Source organism: Tursiops truncatus, chromosome 2, assembly GCF_011762595.2.
Source record: "Tursiops truncatus isolate mTurTru1 chromosome 2, mTurTru1.mat.Y, whole genome shotgun sequence".
Lineage (NCBI taxonomy): Eukaryota > Metazoa > Chordata > Mammalia > Artiodactyla > Delphinidae > Tursiops > Tursiops truncatus.
The window spans coordinates 71,535,004-71,554,391 of NC_047035.1; the positions used below are offsets into that span (position 1 = coordinate 71,535,004).

The window sequence follows — 19,388 nt, forward strand, 5'->3', positions numbered from 1 at the left end:
ATGTATTATTAAAATGACAAATTATAGACATCACAAGGAGTTCTGAGAAATTCACGTACAGTTTTGTCAACCTTAAAGTGGAGAGATGGTCTTAGAATCATGACGAAGCCTATATTTATTTTTAGTGTCATTATAAAGTATAAATTTGGTATATGATCTCTCTTGAATATCATTCTTGGATATTTAAATTTGGAAATGTTAGCAGCAATTGATAATAAGATAGTCTCAAATATAAGCCTGTCTACATCATATAAAAATGATATTAAAATTTATAGCTACCCCATATTTTAAAAATTGGGCATTCAGTATCCTTCCCAGAGTTACCAGTAGAGTATTTGATAAATGATGAGGGTAAGAATAAATTCCAAATTGTTGGGTTCCAAAGCAAACTTTATATGTCTAATTATGCTTACACAGCTACCAGGATATTTTATATATTCTATTTTCTTAAGATTGGTGGTTATTTCTTCTTTTAGAAAACATGCATTAGAGTCATAAATATTACTAAAGAATATTAAAAAATAAATATATAATTGCACAGGAGTATGGATAGATCTACACACTTTAGAAAAGTAACCACTTTTTTTTAACTTTAAAGGATAGAAAACTATTTCCTTCTCTTGTAAAAATCAACTTATAGTTAATTTAAAATTTCCTTGTTTCTATAAATTTTCTGTTGCATCCAAGTAAGATGCATGATATGTAGGCAGGGAGGGAAAACTTAACCTTGAATTCCTTTAGTCAGAAGTTTTCTGTCTTAGTTTGCTGAAACAATATTACCTGGTTCCATTCTAATATCATCAGGTAGGCTAGGGAATTTTAGAATGACTAAAGTTAAGTATAGCATGAATACTAAAATAATAATAATAACCTTAAACTCTTGATACTGTTATATCCATGGCATTATCTGGGTTTCTGAAATTAAAATAGAACATTGTTAAAACCTAACAAAATGTTTTGGCCTATTTAAACCCTGTTTCCTAGCTATAACTTTCCTATATATAGATTATAATTTTATTGAGTTTTATAGCATAACTTAATATGCCCTGCGATCCTAGAAACAAAATATTACTTGCATGTGATGAAAGCACGTTTGAGTAGCTGTATGTTTAGATTTATTTCTTATTTTAAATGTATGAAATTCTTGCTATGCTCTGTCACTGTGTTCCATTTGAAGTGCAGGTAGCCTGAAAAAGAAGCTTCAAATTGAAAATGCGTTTTTGTTTTTGGAAAAGCTATAAAAAAATAGCTTTACAGGAAAATGTCAGTGGAAAAACGAAGAACAAAAGTTTTGCCTTAATAAACTCATTTGCATATCAGCCACTGTAACAATATTACCATTGTTTCTCTACCTGCATTGCACTCAGGTCACCATATTTAAAAATATAATTTATAATTATATTTACTTTTTTAATAATTTACTTTCATGACTATTGCTGAAAAAATCATGTGTCTCCATTTGCACTTAGAGTTTTTGAGGCCCGTTTCTGTTTCCATGTAATTATCCCAAATTTTTTACTTCTTGACCTTATTAGTAGAACAACTACTTTAAAAAAATTAATAGACTACACTTTTTAGAGCAGTTTTAACCTTAACAGAAAAATTTAGTGGAAAGTCCAAGGGAGTTGCAGTATACAATTGACCCTTCATATCTGCAGGATCCGCAGCCTCAGATTCAACCAACCAAGGATTGAAAATATTTGAAAAAAAAAAAAAAAAATCCCAGAAAGTTCCAAAAAGAAAAAACTCGTATTTGTTGTGTGGTAGCAACTATTTACATAGAATTTACATTATATTAGGTATTATAAGTAATACAGAGATGTTTAATGTGTATGGGAGGATTGCATAGGGTATATGCCAGTACTACGCAATTTTATATAAGGGACTTGAGCACCCCTGGATTTCGGTATCTGCGGGAATCCTGGGACTAATTTCCAATGGATACTGACGGTTGACTGTACCCTTTCTTGTCCCTACTTCTCCTGCCCCCCACCCCAGCACACAGTTTCTCCTATTAACATCTTGCGTTAGTATGGTAGAGTTGAAGTCCATAGTTTACATTAGGATTCGCTTTCAGTGCTTTTACAAATGTATAATGATATTTATCCATCATTGCAGTGTCATACATAACAGCTTCCCGGCCCTAAATATCCCCTCATGATGTGTTCTACCTCATCCTTCCTTTCCTCCCTGTGCATCTCTGGCAACCATTAATCTTTTAACTGTCTCTGTAGTTTTGCCTTTTCCAGAATGTCATATACTTGAAATCATGGAGTATGTATAGGCTTTTCAGATTGTTTTTTTTTCATTTTGTAATATGCATTTAAGCTTTCTTTATGTCTTTTTGTGATATGATACCTCATTTCTTTTTATATAATATGGGTATACCACAGTTTGTTTATTCATTCTCCTGTTGAAGAACATCTTGATTGCTTCCAAGTTTTGGCAATTATGAATAAAGCTGCTACAAACATTTGTGTGTAGATTTTTTTTTTATAGATATGAGTTTTTAGCTCATTTGGGTAAACGCCAAGGAGTGTGATTGCTGGATCATATGGTAAGAGTATGTTTAGTTTGAAAGAAACTGCCAAACTGTTTTCCAAAATGGCTGTACTATTTTCCATTCCACTAGCAGTGGATGAGAGTTCCTGTTGCTCTACATCCTCATTAACATTTGGTGTTGTCACTGTTTTGGATTTTAGCCATTCTAATAGATGTGTAGTGGTATCTCATGGTTGTTTTAATTTGCAATTCCCTAATGACATACCATTATATCCCCCCCTCAAATTCATATCTTGAATTTCTAACCCCCCAGTACCTGACAGTGTGACCTTATGACCTTATTTGGAGTTATGGTCTTTACAGAGTTAATCAAGTTAAAGTGAGGTTATTACAGTGGGTCGTAATCCAATATGACTGGTGTCCTTATAAAAAGGGGAAGTTCGGACACAGATATGCATAGAGGGAGAATGCCATGGGAACATGAAGACTGCCATCTATAAGCCAAGAATTGAGGCCTGGAATCTGATCCTACCCTCACAGCCCTCAGAAGGAACCAGCCCTGCCAACACCTTGATTTCAGACTTTGACCTCCAAAACTGTGAGACGATTAATTTCTATTAAGTCATCCAGTTTGTCATACTTGGTTATGGCAGCCCTGGCAAACTAATACACATTTGATTGATGTTCAGCATCTTTTCATATGCTCATATGTTATCAGCTTATCTTTTTAGGAAGGTGTCTGCTCAGACCATTTGCTCATTTTTTAATTGAGTTGTTTGTTTTCTAGTTGTTGAATTTGAGTTTTTTGTATATTTAGATTACTAGTCCTTTATCATATATGTGTTTTCCAAATATTTTCTCCCTATCTGTAGCTTTTTTTCTTTCATGGATTGTGCTTTTGGTGTTGTATCTGAAAAGTTATTGTCAATTCCAAGGTCACCTAGATTTTTCTATATTCTGGGAGTTTCGTAACTTTGTCTTTTTTCTATTTTGAGCTCATTTTTATAAAAGGTTTATTGTCTGTGTCTAGATTTTTTTTGGGGGGGGGGATATGGATGTCCAATTAGGCCAGCACCATTTGTTGAAAAGGCTATCCTTTCTTCATTGAATTTTGTTTGCTTCTTTGTCAAAGATCAGTTGATTACATTTGTGTGAGTTTGTTTCTGGTCTCTCTGTTCTCTTCCATTGGTCAATTTTTCTGTTCTTTGACAGATATCACACAGTCTTGAATACTGTTGCTTTATAGTAAGTAGTAAGTCTTAAAGTCTGATAGAGTCAGTCTTCCAACTTTGTTCTTCTCCTTCAATACTGTGTTGACAATCCGGCTGACATTATTTACTGACAGTAAATTAACATGTGAGTTTGAATGACTTGAGTTTGTATGGTTTTCCTTACACTTTCCAATTTACTTATAAATGATAATGTTTATTCTTATATCCCATGAAATAGTAGACTAGAAAAAAGGTATAAATATAGAACTTAGTTCTGTAATTTTGAGTCATATTACTTTCATTATGTTGTATCTCTGAGAAGGACTAACTGATAAAATGTTATATACATGGCATAATTTAGGATGATAAGTGATTGTAAAATGAATAGGACCATTACATAAGGAGTTATAAACATCAATGTAATAGGATCCTGTATTCTCTAAAAGTGTGACATTTAAACAGAGATAACGTTATGTATTATTTAGTCATGTAAAATACTGATACCTTAATTTATTTAAAAAGATATACCTAAGTTTTCAGAGAATTCCCATTAAAGATTAATTTAAATATTAAATAAATGGAAAGGGCATGATTCAATTTGGGGGAAAGCCCAAAGTTATTAAGCTATAAATCAAGGCAGAATATTCTTTAAAGTTGGGTTTCAGGTTACTCCAATATGAATATCGAAAATGTTCCTTTAAAACAATAAATGTTTTAACCTGTTTTTTCTTTTTCCTTCCCTGTAGCCTTTTTGTTCTGCAAGTTTGGTGTCTTATTTAGGGGATTCTACTTTTTAGTTTCTATACAACCTAGTATTCTCCACAAATGTATAAAATATTTATATTTGTTCGTATTTGTAATAAGACCTAGTATTATTTACAAATGTTCAAAATATTTCTGTAACTTTTATACAAGGGGAAATATGAAGAATTCCTTATAAAATACCCATAGTTATATAATTACTAGTAGTTCTTAAGAATAAGAAAAATATGATAATGCAGCTATTCAGCCTGATAGTCATAGAATATTTTAGAGAGATGAAAAGTAAAAAATCACTTACTAGCTCATTGCTGTTAACCATTTCATAATATAGTATGACTTGAGATGGAGAATGAAGTGGGAATGCAAACATGAAGTGATTTTATTTTTCTCCAATCTAACCTTTGTTTGTGATTGGTCAAATCAGGTTTTTGTTTGTTTCTTTACTCATCTCGAGGAAATGTCAAAGCTTTCTGGACACTTCAGAAAATCAGTTTAATCTGACTAGTTTGAATTTTAACCTCATAGCCCAATTTAAAACTCAGCTTTCCCCCTTCTACTCAGTGCCGCTTAGGCTGTTCTAGGAGATTGTAGTGTGGAAAGGGTTGAATACAGTCATTCAGTCTGCGCACTCCAGTGAGTAGAGAGTGATCTGCTCTTTCATTTATATTCCTTTCTCCTCCTGGGTGAGAGAGATAGAAAGGGAAAAGATTTTCCTACTTTAGTGGTGCCCTTTTTGTTTCTTTTTCTATCTCTGGTCATCTGAGTAACACTGACTAGACCTCATGCCTTCTGTGGGGAAAGAGAGGCAAATACTACTGTTGATGTGGCACGTGTGTAAAACTTTTTTTGGGAGGATGAGATATTTTTGCAGAGTCACACTATCCAGCTTGTCTTTTTCTACTCTTTCGAAGTTTCTCCTTCTCCAGTACGCCCACAGCCTCTGGCTGCTGGGATCCCCATTGTGTGGAGGCTCAATCCAGCTACTTTGTTAGTCACACTCTTTGCTGTTATAAATAGTGAGTCCAGTTCTCTCTACCCTGTTTTCCAATCCACATCTTTGTTTCCTCTCCTCATATAGGCATGGGTAGTAGGTATGGGCATGGGATGATAAGCAAGTCTAAACACAAGCAGAAATCCAGCCGAAAGATGAGATACCAGTCTTCCATTCTTGCCAATCTTTCGACCCGCTCTGACTTGATTTAGACTCTTGGAAATAGCACTATCCAACTACGTTAAGTCAGTGAAGCAAACTCTGATGATTGACTCACTCAAGGTGGGCAGGGGTGGGCAGTTCTAGGGTAAAGAGGAACTGAGGAAGGTAAAGATGTTTCGGTTATTGTGGAGAGGTAGTTGGCTCTCACTTGTTTAGGCTGTCTTTTGAACGTGAAATACTTGATTGGTGACTCTTTGTTCTCAGTCTTGGGTTGTAATGCCAATCCCTGGCAATGGGAAAAGTCCCACCTGATAGTCTGTTATGTAAATTTTATTATAGTCTTGCGAGTACTGCCATTCTTGTTGGCTACCATCAGTTCCACCATTTGTTCCCATCTCAGGGCTTTGCTCTCACTGTTCCATCAGTGTTCTTACCCCAGATAGTCAGTCTGTAGACTCCTGCCACTTCATTCTTCATTCATATAATGCTGCTTCCTTGGGTTTCCTTTGTACACTGTTAAAATAGTGTATTGGTCACTCTCTTCCCATGGCTTGCTTTACTTTTAGTTCATATGTGAATCATTTTCTTACATTTTATTATACATTTAATAGTTTATTATCTGTCTTTTCTATTTACATATAATCTTTTTTTTTTCTTTTGCGGTACGCGGGCCTCTCACTGCTGTGGCCCCTCCCGCTGCGGAGCACAGGCTCCGGACGTGCAGGCCCAGCGGCCATGGCTCACGGGCCCAGCCGCTCCGCGGCATGTGGGACCCTCCCGGACTGGGGCACGAACCCGCATCCCATGCATCGGCAGGCGGACTCTCAACTACTGCGCCACCAGGGAAGCCCTGCATATAATCTTAAAGAGAGCAAGTCACTGGCTCCTTTGTTCGGTGCTTTGCCCAGTGCCTAAAATGGGACCTGATGCATAGGAGACAGTTGATTTTTTTTGTTTTTGTTGAGTGAATTAATGAATGAATGGATGCTAGTTTCTATACTCAAACTTTAGGAATAGCTTTGATTTATCTAACAATGTTTACCCTTCTAGTGTTTTACAGAGTAGTATACTTTAAAAATTTTTTACAGATCTTTTATTATTCCTAACTATGTATTCCCATTGTTGCCATCCCAGTTGAACCATCTACACCTTTAGTTCATTTTCCATGCTGCTGCTAGAAATTATTTTTATAAAATACTTCTCAAAATGCCATCCTCTGGAATAAAATATTCAAAAATTCCTTAGCATAATTGGGCCTGTGCCTCCTGTCCTTCTCACTGACCCCTCCGTGTACTCTATTCTAGTCTTATTCTTTTCATTGCAGTACTCTGAATGCTAATATGTTTCTCTTCTACTTCTGTATCTTTACTTAAATCCTGTACCGTTTGTTCTTACTGCTATATATTTTATTAGTGTGTGAATACATAAAATATGACTCCTATCATGAGAAGACTCTAGGAAAGGTACTTGACATTTGAAATGATTGGGAACCAACTATATAGTTGCACTGTATGCTATTATTTCAGATATATTTACCAACCTCTTCCTTCACTGAGCATCTTTAATACATGGTAACAGTTCATTTGTCATTTTTTGATGGGTATTTAAAAGTTACCACAATCTTGAAGAGCACCGTGCACATGATTTTGTAATGATGTTGGTAATATTGTGAATTCATTTTAAAGGTAAGGCTAATCTACATGTTGTAACACAAGGATTCTTTTTAAAGGTTGTGTATGTATGAATGTTTGTTGTATCTTTTATCTTCAGAAAACTAACCTGAGTAAAGAAAATGATATGTGAAAGTAAAAGTATTATATGTATAACTTTTTCAGAAAATGTGTTTTCTTGATAGATTCCTCACATTTAGATTTTTTTGTTTGTTTGAAAGGCAAGACTGATAAAGGAGGTGAAATTATTTTATATAAACAATTGAAGCCAAATGTTTTTCATATCTGAGGCTTTTCCAAGTAAGTACTGTGTCATAGAAAGGACTGGTGTGGCTTTTGGGGAAATGTAGATTCTAGGAGTATGTAGCAGTGTTCCAAAACTTGTATTTAGCATTTTTGTATCTAAAATAATGCAGAAATGTATAGCTTGTGATGTTGATGTCTTTTAGAAGACACACCTAAATAAAAGTAGATGACGCAGCTAAGTAAAAGTAATATATTATGAAGTTATGTAGAAGTAAATAAAGATGGGACCCTATAAGGAAGTTTTATTTTTTTGACATAGCTCTTTTGAACAATTACTGCTGTTACTGATAATAATAGGTCAGTATTAGGTGCTTTATGTGAGTTATTTCATTTCATGGTTGGAACATTCCTGTGTCTGCTACTCATTTTACATAATGAACTGCTCAGATTTAGGCATTTGATTTAAATTACCGCTGCTTATTCAATTGGGTGTCTTCATATCATTTATCAGTAGTTCCTTAAACTTTTTTTGGAAAATCACAGAGCCTTTTGAGAACCTGACAAAAGTCCATTTCCCCTAGAAAAAAATGTACTTATACACCTGTATAATATGTCTTTATTTTAGCCTGCACTTTTGCAGAGTTCCTAGGTTTCCTAATTCCCATAAGTAGACCCCAGATTGGGAATCTCTGATCCATGTCTTTTAATAAAGAGACTGGAAAACTCTGTACTTTTTTCTTCCTTTATGAACTCTTGTCACTTAAAGGAAATAATATTCATTTACATTATGCCTTATTATAGAAAGAATTTAAGAAAGCTGAAGGGAATTGTCAGCTACCTCTAACTTCACTGAATATATGCCAGGATAAATTCTGTTATGGCAAGTGAGATTCAGATAAGTTTGATGGATGGGACACTTTTTTATGGTCATATTTGTTGGACTTCACATCAAAGCATTCTCAGTCTGTTTCAGGAACCTAAATGTGATATTTTGAAATAATGTAATCAGTTACCTCTTCAGATTAGCATAAATATAGTAGCTGTGCCTAGAGATAGAAGATTAGAAAGATAGTACCTTCAAGCCTAGTGATTCAGTGATATTTCTCAGAGAATAACTTTTGGATTTTATCTTCTGATTCCATCAAAGATAAATCATGTAGAAAGGGTGTTGTTTTGTAATAAAAGTAGGTTATAGTAATAATTTTATGTATTAATGAGCTAAAGTTACCATATAATTGGTTAATTCATTGTTTATATGGGTTGAGGATGAAGATGTGTTTAGATCCTGACTCATTGTGACTTTGGAGAAGAGAAGTTGTCATTTTATAATGAGGTCACTTTTAAAGCTCCCTTTTATGAAAAATAACCATTGCTAGTAGTTGAGGACTGGTTATTTTATAAAATTTTTAATATGAAGTAATTAAGAATTTCAGAATGTTTTTTCTTTATAGTTCCTTTTAGATATTTTCATGTTACTTATTTATACTTTAGGTTTGATATCTCACCTATTTTTTTTTTTTTACCCCTTGAATTGTTAACTAAAACAGAAGTATTAAATTGGCTGAACAGAATAAAGAATCATACTGTATACATTTGCCTGGTTTTAGGTAAATTACTATAGAAATAATGTTATAAATCAGTATATAATGCTTGGGTTTAATTTTTTAACGTATGTTTTAACAGTGATTTCTAGTTATATTGTGAATTGAATAACTGTATTTCTATTTTTTCCTTCTCATTCTTAACATTCAATTTTTAAGTGAATAGTAGCCTATCTGTGTAGGGCTCTTGTGACTGAATGATGTATTCTGCTTTGCTGTGGCACAGTTTTCAGACAGCCACTTTTGTTGTTAAATGTTTTCATTTTCTATAGTACTTTTCATCCCTGTATATATGTACAGGAGTCACTTCACCCACCACCGAATTGCAGCCACTTCTGAGGTGGAACGCAGCAACTGTTTAACAGCGCACTTTCCCCTAGGTGCTGACAGCTGTAGAAGAAATTGTACATGGTCCTGTACAGAAGGTATTTCTCCACTGTGCCATCTGCAGAGTGAAACTGACTAGGAGTACTACATAGACTGTAAGTTTCTTGTGTACCCGCCCTAGACTGGAAAACCCAATATGAGAGAATAACGAAAAACTGGGAAGCATCATTTAAAAATGTATTGAGGTCAGTTAAACTTAGTGCTGCTCTCCCTGGCTCTAAATTTTATTTTAAGGTCATCTAATTTGTGATTGGTACTGTTTAAATAACAAACAAATGGATGCACTGCTCAGAAATGATTTTATTCTAAAAGCAAATGTAACTAAAATGCTTTTATAAATACTTCACTTTTAATGCAACTTAGGAGAATCAATTTGTTTTCAAATATTTTTCAAATAACCAAATCAGTATTATATGATTTTAGAGCTGTGTTCTTAAAGTAGCAAATCAACTTATAATTCAACAGAAACATCCTAATTAGCTTTCCTTGCAGTGTTGTATGCCTTAGTCTTAATACTTTCACTCTTCTCATGAAAGTTTTGCAACAAAGCCAGTTTGTGATGAATGTAGTTTTGATTTTTTGTTTTAGAAGCATTGCGTTTGAACTTTTTAACATATTGAAAGAAAGCATGGGAGAGAATAAATAGTAAATATTTGAACTTCCACGTAACGTATTTTAGTCTCTCCCTCCCATTTAACTGTTTAATGATTTCCTTTTTTCCTTTTGTAAAAGCAATTTTACAAGAATGCTGCTTTTGTAATAGTTTGGCATGGTTATGACTTATAGGATAGGAAAATAACATTAGGAACTGCTGTGTCTATTTTTAAACAATATGATATGGATTGTTATATTTCATTGTTTTGCTTTTTTTGAGTCAGTTGTATGACTTACTAGTTATCTTTGTGTGTGTGTTGTGTGTGTGTGCATCTATAGACGTTTCTGTGGCAAGAAATTAGGGTCTCAGTCATTAGAAAGTCTTAATCTTATAAAACATAGTGTCATTTGTTTTAGGTAACTTTAAAGTATGTGTCATAACTTAAATGATATTTGTGTACATCTCTATACTGTAGGTTCTCAGTGAAAGCAGATAAAAGCCTCTCTGGGCCACAGTTTGTTTACTTGTAAAATGAGGTGGGTGGAAGAAATTATTTTCTAGAGACCTTTAAGTGTTTTCGTTTAACTCAGTGGTAGAATTCTATGTATTGAGAATTGTACCTTACATTATGTAACCAAGATATTTTGGTGCAAGTGATTTTGTTCCAGTTAGAATATTATTTGTACTAGTTAAATACAGAGTGATGCTATTTTAGAATCAAAAGAGGAGTTCTGATTTCCTACAAAGATTTTAAACTGTCTCTAATTTTATAGTGGAGTTACCCCCAATGTTTTGAAATAAATTTTTTTGAGAAATAATACAGTATGATTCTCATCAGGGAGCATCAAGCAGATTAGAAAAAGCTAGACTTTATTTACATTCAGAAAAGAATGCACTTAAATATTACCAAAAAACTAACATTTTAAGGAGATTTTACCCCTTACTTGCATAGACTTAATACTTTACTCAGTAGTCAAAGCGTTAAAAAAGTGAACATTAGTATTTTAAAAAATATAGTTTAGACATAATATAATATACTTACCATAATATAATATACGTACCTCTAGCAAGAGGGTATTTTATCAGTATGTGAAATATTCGATTTGCTATAACTGGTTCCTTTGTATTTTCTGCATGCACTGTAAGTATTACTTAATCCCATTCATCTTATTAACTGAAGTAATCATATTTGACAGAATAGGCCGTATGTTTTATATATTATTTTACTGTGTTGGTGAAAAGGTACAAACTATACCTGTGGTGCATATGTGAGTATATATTTTTCAGTTACACAGGATATTTAACTGTTATATATTAGATCTTCCATGGATGATGAAGTTTAACAACTTATTAGATTCATATGAAACTTATACTTTAATATACTCCCAGTATATGGTATTTGGAAGAGGGAATTATATGGAAACTTTCATTTTTATTTAATACACTTGTGTACTATTTGAATTTAATGAACATGTACTACTTGTGTAATCAAAAATAATGTTGGTGTTTCAGTTCAATTGTATATTTGAAACGTTAGTTTATTTAGAAATTATCCTCATTGCATAAAGTATCTTATCGATATCTAATATCTCTATTTAATTGTTTATTTTCCAAGAGAGTGCTCTTCATCATATTCTGAAGAACTAGAATTGTGGTCAGGCTTATTATTTAATTTATACTCTCTTAATAATTTGGCATTCAGAAATAAATACTAAATCAAGAGCAGTTAATCTTAATGAAACCTTTATTTTTTCATCCTCCCCCATTATAATTTTCTATTTGAAATAGGAAAAATGAATCAAATGCATAGATAATAGAAATTTCTAAATAATTATATGTACTTAGACTTCCAGCAATAATGTTCTAGCAACATCTAGCTTTCAATTAAAGATTTTAAAAAGAAATATTAAGACTAGCTGAAGAAATAAGTGAAAATGATGAGAAAATAAGCTACAGAGAAGTACATACTTTGTAGATTTTAATTTAAATTAATTTTAAAGAACATACATTTTTAAATGGAGTTTCAATATATATTTTTAAATTTCAGGTACTCTTCTCAGTTTTACGAAGTACATACTCTGTCTTTTAAATTAGAGACATTTTTAGATCCATCCCAAACAGATTGTTAAAAAATTGTCTTACCAAATTTGTCTGAATAAATTTTTGTGATATATTATAGGGGGATAAAAAACCTTTCAAATATATTTCCCAAATAACCCCTGGCAAATATATTGAGATAAAATCATCATATAATTACCTCAATCTTTGCTATATCTTATTTTATATATATATTAATTCCTGTCTGTTTTCATGAATTCTGCAGGTATTTCTCATTATAAATCGAATTAGTTGAAAATTTTAAATGTGTAAGTTTGCTTAAAGAACTATTTAATGCCACAAATCTTTTATCTTTAATACTGAATTAACGAGCATTATTACTTAAAACATTTTTTTAACTCTGAAATTTCAATGTGTTGTATGTAATATTTGTGGGGTGTGTGTGTGTGTGTGTGTGTGTGTGTGTGTGTGTGTGTGTGATCTTCCTAATGTATTTTCTGAAGCATGGTTGGCATCCTGATTGCCAGGACTTTGTAGCTATTTAATCAAGTGTAACTTAACAAATTTAAGGTTTTTTTGTTTTTTTTTTCAATCTGTTAATTGGAAATCATTACACCTACCTCACAGGGTTGTTGTGAGGAAAAAACAATCAAACATGTGAAAGAGTGCTTAGCATATACTAGATATGCAGTATATGAAAAATGAGTGTTACTAAAACCTTTCAGTGGCCTCCATTGTTCTTTTGATAAAATCCAAATTCCCTGTCCAGGTATTGATCTGGCTCCTCAACTTTATTTCTTTCCTTGTAGACTGCATGTATTGATTGATTGATTGCTACTGAACTTTTTACAGTTCCCAGAATATGCCATGCTTTCTTTGGGCCTTTGCCTGCCTGCAGCATTCTTTCCAACCACTCACATACCCCTTAATCCCTAGGCTACTATCATCTGTATAACTCAACCTAATCCTTTAGACCTAACTTATTTTTTTTTTATTTTTAAAATTTATTTATTTATTTTTATTTATTTACTGTTGGCTGCGTTGGGTCTTCGTTGCTGCGCGCAGGCTTTCTCTAGCTGTGGTGAGCCGGGGCTACTCTTCTTTGTGGTGTGTGGGCTTCTCATTGCGGTGGCTTCTCTTGTTGCGGAGCATGGGCTCTAGGCACGTGGGCTTCAGTAGTTGTGGCATGTGGGCTCAGTAGTTGTGGCCCACGGGCTCTAGAGTGCAGGCTCAGTAGTTGTGGCGCACGGGCTTAGTTGCTCCGTGGCATGTGGGATCTTCCTGGACCAGGACTCGAACCTGTGTCCCCTGCATTGGCAGGTGGATTCTTAACCACTGCGCCACCAGGGAAGCCCTTAGACCTAACTTTAATTTCTCCTTAACTGAGGTGTTTCCTACTGCTTCATCCTTTATACTTTTGTTAGGTGACCCTTGTACATGATCCTGTAGGCTTTGCTTATTCCAGTTCTTGTGTGTTTCTTTCTGTAAACTCCTTGAAGGTGGAATCTGCCTTTAACTTCTTTTTCCCAGTACTTAACAGAGTTTCTGCAACTCAGGACATGAGTGAACATTTAAAAATAGATGTAAGTTCTCCCTAAACAAATTCACAGTATGTACATGATTATGTGATTGGTACTCCTTTAAAAAAATAACTTTAATTTTTCTATATTTATAGACTAGATTTCAGACTTCACAATAATCACATCAAAATTATCGCTTTATAATCAGACTGCTTTGCCCACCATTTAGCACTCTCTGTGGGTTTATTAAAAGAGATGGACTCACCAGGGTACAAGCAGAAAGTTACTTTATTTTTTTGTCACTGTACCCAAAATCCCATTTTGAATATTATTTTTTCTGTCTCAGTGCTGTTCAAGTACCTATCCTTGTTCTGCCCTTCCCTTGCTCTTCTTCCTTTTTCTCCTCCTCTTGCTCTTCTCTCTCTCTTGTTCTTTTGTTTTCTCTGTCATTCCTTCTTTACTCACTCTCTGGCATTGCAAAATAGACTGTTTTCAGGCAGTAAAAAAACAGGCTAAGAAATTAAAATTCCGAACTGTCATCCAATGTAAAATTTCTCCCTTACATCAACCTTACTCAAAGCAGTCTTAAAACTCTGAGTGGGGAAGGGGAACAGGACATGTCAACTAGTAGACTTTTGTATTAATTTCTTTTGCCTTATTTTTCCTCCCTACACACTGTGCAGCTCCTGGGTCTTCCAAAGATTCAAGATTAGAAATAGAGAACAACTAATTGGTAGTAAAGGTATGTTGGAAATCTGAATGGATTCTTTCTCTTGCTTTTTGGGGTTTATCAAAGATTCCTACTGTCTGAGGATAACCCAGTTGTAATTTGATACTTCCTTTGTCTTCCTTTGACTACCTTCCTTAGTCTCTGACTTTCTGGTCTACCTCCAGCCTCTTTCTTCTGGGGTTATCTTGTTCCTTTTGTAGTCCTTTGGGTAAAGTTTCTTTAAAAATGGCTCAGGGCTAGTTCCTTTCCCAGGGATCCTTATCTGTCCTATGGGAAAATGTAATTCTGTACTCCACAATCTCTGAAATGGAATTCTTGGCCATTTCTGAGGTAGTAGCCTGGAGTGAGGTCATCTTGCCCTCTTGCCTTTAGATTTTTTTTTTCAGACCAAAGCCCAGTTCCTGTACCATTCCTTAAGTGTCCTGTATTCTGAAGGGCATAAGCCAAAGTCTGAGTGAATCATTGTTCTATTCCTTCCCCAAACAATTTATAAACTCCCCTCCTCCAATAGATGCTTATATTTTTTTAATGTGAATGATAGACTAAAGGATACATGAGCAATTATTGGCCACATTCTTTCCAAGTGTTGCATAGATGATGTATCACCTCAGCTCTAGTACTTGGAACCTATTGTTCTCAGCTTTGGGTCCTTAGCAGAAACGGAGAAAACAGGAAAATTCCCATTTTAATATCCTTTTAAATCACCTGCACTGAGGCCATTATGGGGAGCTGGCATATCTATGAATGTTCATCCATTTCTGTATCTCCATACGTTGTCTTAGGCTATTCTGTGAGTTTGGAATGTTCTTTCTAGCTTTTCCTCCTGATAGAATCTTACTCAGTCTTCGATGTCCAATTTAGGTGAAGTCTTTATTGGTCTTGGCAGTTAGAATAAATGCTTTTCTCTAGTGTGTTGTGTGTTCTCACTAATACTTTGTTTAAAGTATTATTGTATTATCTATAAATATGTCTGTCTTCCTATTAGATTGTGAGCATTTTTAAGACAGCTACTGACTTATTTCTTGGTGAATCCTTTACTGCTGTTCTCTGTTATGTATTCAGTATATTATTTGCTGAATTAATGAATCTCTTCTAAACAATGAGATTGGGGTTTATAATATTACTGTTGAGTAATTAATACTTCTATTTTTATTTATGTATATCCTTAGTCCAAAAATATTTGAGGGTGCAAGAATTATTTTTTATGCCTCTGATTTTTTTTTTTTTTTTTTAAGCCAGTGGTATTGCCCTTCATTCATTCTTAGGCAAGTGCATTTTAGGTTTTAGTTGTGTTTTGGCTCAGTTGATCTTCTTCCATTTCCGTTGCATCTCTTTGTTTTTCTTCCTTGTTTTATTACAATTGATAGAGTGTCAATGATGATTAAATAAGGATAACCAGGTAATCCAAGCAGGTTCAGGTTGAAAGTTAGGGAAAAAAAAAACAATTTCTTTCCATTATCAGTTTTTCTTTTCTTTCTTTCTTTTTTTTTTTAATTCTTCAAGGTTTCAGATTGTATCACAAAATGTGGTCAGAAATGGTGAAAAATCAAGCTGTTGGTCACCAAGAACACTGGTTATGAGAGAGTAGTATTCCTATAACAGAAAATTAAATTGAAGTTGTATTTGTTGGGAGTAAAGTGCTGTTTCAGTCAGACTTTATTGTATTGTTATTTTGAGTGATTGCTGTGCAAAAGTGACTTAAACAGTTTGGAATGCAGCATTGAATTTCTGCCATTCCTCAACATAATTTAATGCAATCTTTATTGCTGAAATGTAGCCAAAAGTAGGATTCTTTAATATGTATTGTCAGGTAAATATATGATAATTAGATAATTCCCAAGTCAAAAGGGCATTGTAAGTAGAAATAATTGAAAAATTCCTTTGATGTTTAAAAATCTTTTTTTTTTTCTGGAAAAATTCCTTTGATGTTTAAAAATCTTTTTTTTTTTTACAGGCAGTTTTTCTGGAAAGTTCCAAATGAGTATAGCTAGTATACTAAGAAGTAAAATAGAAAAAAAATGTGTTCTCTTCAAATCAGATCATTAAAGTTTGAGAGAAGATAAATCAATTATCAATAAAATATCAATAAAAATTAAAAAAATAATTTTTTGCTCCTATTTCCACATTGCTATTAAATATGGATTATCTCATTTAAAATTTCAAAGAAAGATTTTTACCTTATTTACTAACTTTCACCAATATAACTAGTGACACTTTAATACTTAATTTTTGATTTTTATCAATTAATACTTCCTAGCCTAGGAATCTTAGTGAATGGATGTTCTGACCTTTATGTCAGGTGAAATGGTAAATATGACAAATCTCAGGATCAGATGAATTTCAAGCAGCATTGATGCAAGGAATTGTAATATATGTGATTACTTTATGAAGTCATATTTCTTATACCAATAGACTTTTGTATTTGTGTTTTCATAAGAAGGAACAAACTGTAAAATATGACAAAGTGCGTCTAGGTATCAAGAAACTATTTATTCCTGCTACTTTACTCTTTTCCCAACCATTGCAGTAATTCAAACATTCTATTTACTTTACAAAATTAGTAAAATTAATTATTCTTGTATTTTTCACTTAGTTTAAGGTGAATATTGCTATGTGATGGAAGTTTGATATTAGAAAGAACAAATTTCTATTTTTCTAAGTTTTCATGAGCATATTTTGGAAAACTAAAATTCAGGAGTGTTTTTAGGAAGCATCTGGTATGTATAGCCACCAGTCATCATATAGGAAAATTAATACTTAAAAATATAGTTTTTCAAAATATACTATCTGAAATATATTTCTCTTTTAAAATTTGTCATTCTGTTTTTTTTTCCTTTTAAACGGTTCTTTCTGTTTTTTAATTGTGATATTGTCTAGGACTTTAGTATAGAAATCGTTTCAGTGGGTCAAGTAAAATGTTAAAAATTAAATAGTAAAGAGCTCTAAAATTCATCAGAAACCTACTTCTTTATTTTATACTGAATGTTAGTGCTCCCCAGCATAATACCTTACTCATGTTGCGGAGGTAAACGCAAATAATAAGAAAATTGGCCATTAATTGATATTTACTTTTTACGCTTCTTTTTGAAATTCTATCTCCACATTTTCCCACTGTGCTGCAGGTTGTGACAGATTCAGCTTGTCTGAAACCAAACCAGATCTTTAGTTCTCCATTCTCATTCTGCCTCCGAACCGAAATCATTCTTGCTGTGGCTTCACCATAAACCTGTGACGTAGGGTCAAAATATTATCTCTCTCTTCTCTCCTTTGATTTGGATATCATCCTATTTATTTCCAGATTCTAAAATTGTTTTGCTTTTAAGATGTCTTAAATCAGTATGCTTCATTTTATATTTACTGATAAAACTCTAGTTCATTACTTATCACTTACGAAGATTTGTGTACTAGTTTTGTCTTTCTATTTATATTACATTTTCCTTGAGAGTAGAAACCACATATTATTCACATTTGTGATTTCCATAGAGAATATTCTCAGTAAATCCTTTCTAAGTTCATTCAATTAATTGTGAGATAGTTGATTCTTGGTATTTAACTCTTAAAAATATTGAATGGATTGCCAAAACACAGGTCAGTCCCACATTTAAAATCAGCCACACCTTATTCCAACTAGATAATTTTCCTATTAATGTTAACACTACCAGGAAAGTACCTTAAATTAATTCTGAACAATAACCTATTAAGAACACTTGGCTTGGTACTAACTATGTGAAAGCAAATTTTACTGGCCTTATGCTAGTATATATGCTAGTTTGTAGGCTCCTGTTATAACTTACACACTGAGTTCAGTCTTTTTTTCCTTTGATCCCATTTTTAAAATATGGAGTTACAGGCAGTTTTGAGAAAATAATTTTAGCAGAAGACAACTAATGGGTTAGTTCTCTTTTTACGTTAGTCCCTTTCTAGTTCTTTTAGACATATGTAATACAAATGGGAAGCAAGTTTCTTTTGAAGTCAACTCAACTCCCAGTCCCACTGTGGATCTGATTTATCCTAGTAAAATACAGTGGCCTCCTAAGAAGAGTAATATCCAAGAACATGCACGGATTGCTTACCATATGCCTTTTCAGCCTCTTCCCACATCACCTGTGGACATTAACTTGCCAGAGGTGAAGCTCCTGCCAGATCTGTGATACAATCAAATGAAATAACTCAAGACTATTCTAGACAGATAAGCAATCACACATGTACAGAAAACAAAAACAAAAAAACAGCCTTACCCTAAGTACCAGGGAATTGGGTCAATAAAGGAAAACTGAATTGGAAGATTTTTAATAGAAAAACAATGGAAACAATTTCACATCATATTTTTCAACGGAGGCTTGGGAGGAAGCCCATTGTTCTCAAGGAGGTAATTGAATGTTCCCTTTTTCTATATTTAAATTGAGAATTTTTTCGCTATATTTTGGGCCATTATTTATCTTGGTCATTGACAATATTCATTTTTTAGATTATAACATATAGTCATTTCTCATTTTTTATTTTTGGTTTTTTTGAAATAAGCATTTTTAAAACTTCAAAAAATTATTTTAGTGCTTCCTGTGCTAGAACTTTATAGATAGCTTATTTTTCCCCTTTGCCTTTTCTTCTTATAGTCTTTGAAGATAATCACTGGTTTATGAAAATTTTCATTATGAATGTGCTATCATTTCAGGTCAGATTGAATATGGGTTTACTGTGGTTTTTCAGAGTGTTTCATAAAATTATTTGAATGAATGTCAGTGTTATACAGAAATAAGATGACCTCTTAAATGTGTTCTCTTAAAAATATTCTTTTCAGTCTATAATTTTGAATATTTTCATTAGTATAATCCTATTTTCTTCTCATTCCCCTCATCTTTCTTTTAGTAGTATGTGTGTGTATTCATCTACATATGTCTATCATCTGTCTACACACATTCACACATACATACATAAGAGCTCTTAATTTTATAA

At 33.2% G+C, this 19,388-nt stretch overlaps 1 protein-coding gene across 3 annotated transcripts in view; it reads left to right on the forward strand.

Annotated features, from left to right (window-relative positions):
* Positions 1–19,388, forward strand: part of NOVA1 (NOVA alternative splicing regulator 1) — a 142,256-nt gene that overhangs the window by 37,842 nt on the left and 85,026 nt on the right. The window contains exons 1-3 of one of the 3 annotated variants that reach the window (XM_073800595.1): positions 9,609–9,627; positions 10,603–10,663; positions 14,389–14,447. The exons of 1 other annotated variant lie outside the window; for it this stretch is intronic. In XM_073800595.1, coding sequence (XP_073656696.1) covers positions 10,659–10,663; positions 14,389–14,447 — 64 coding nt within the window. In that variant the 5' untranslated portion in view covers positions 9,609–9,627; positions 10,603–10,658. Of the gene's footprint in view, positions 1–9,525; positions 9,628–10,602; positions 10,664–14,388; positions 14,448–19,388 lie in introns of those variants that run through there. One more of the 3 variants, XM_073800596.1, reaches the window with a different exon arrangement.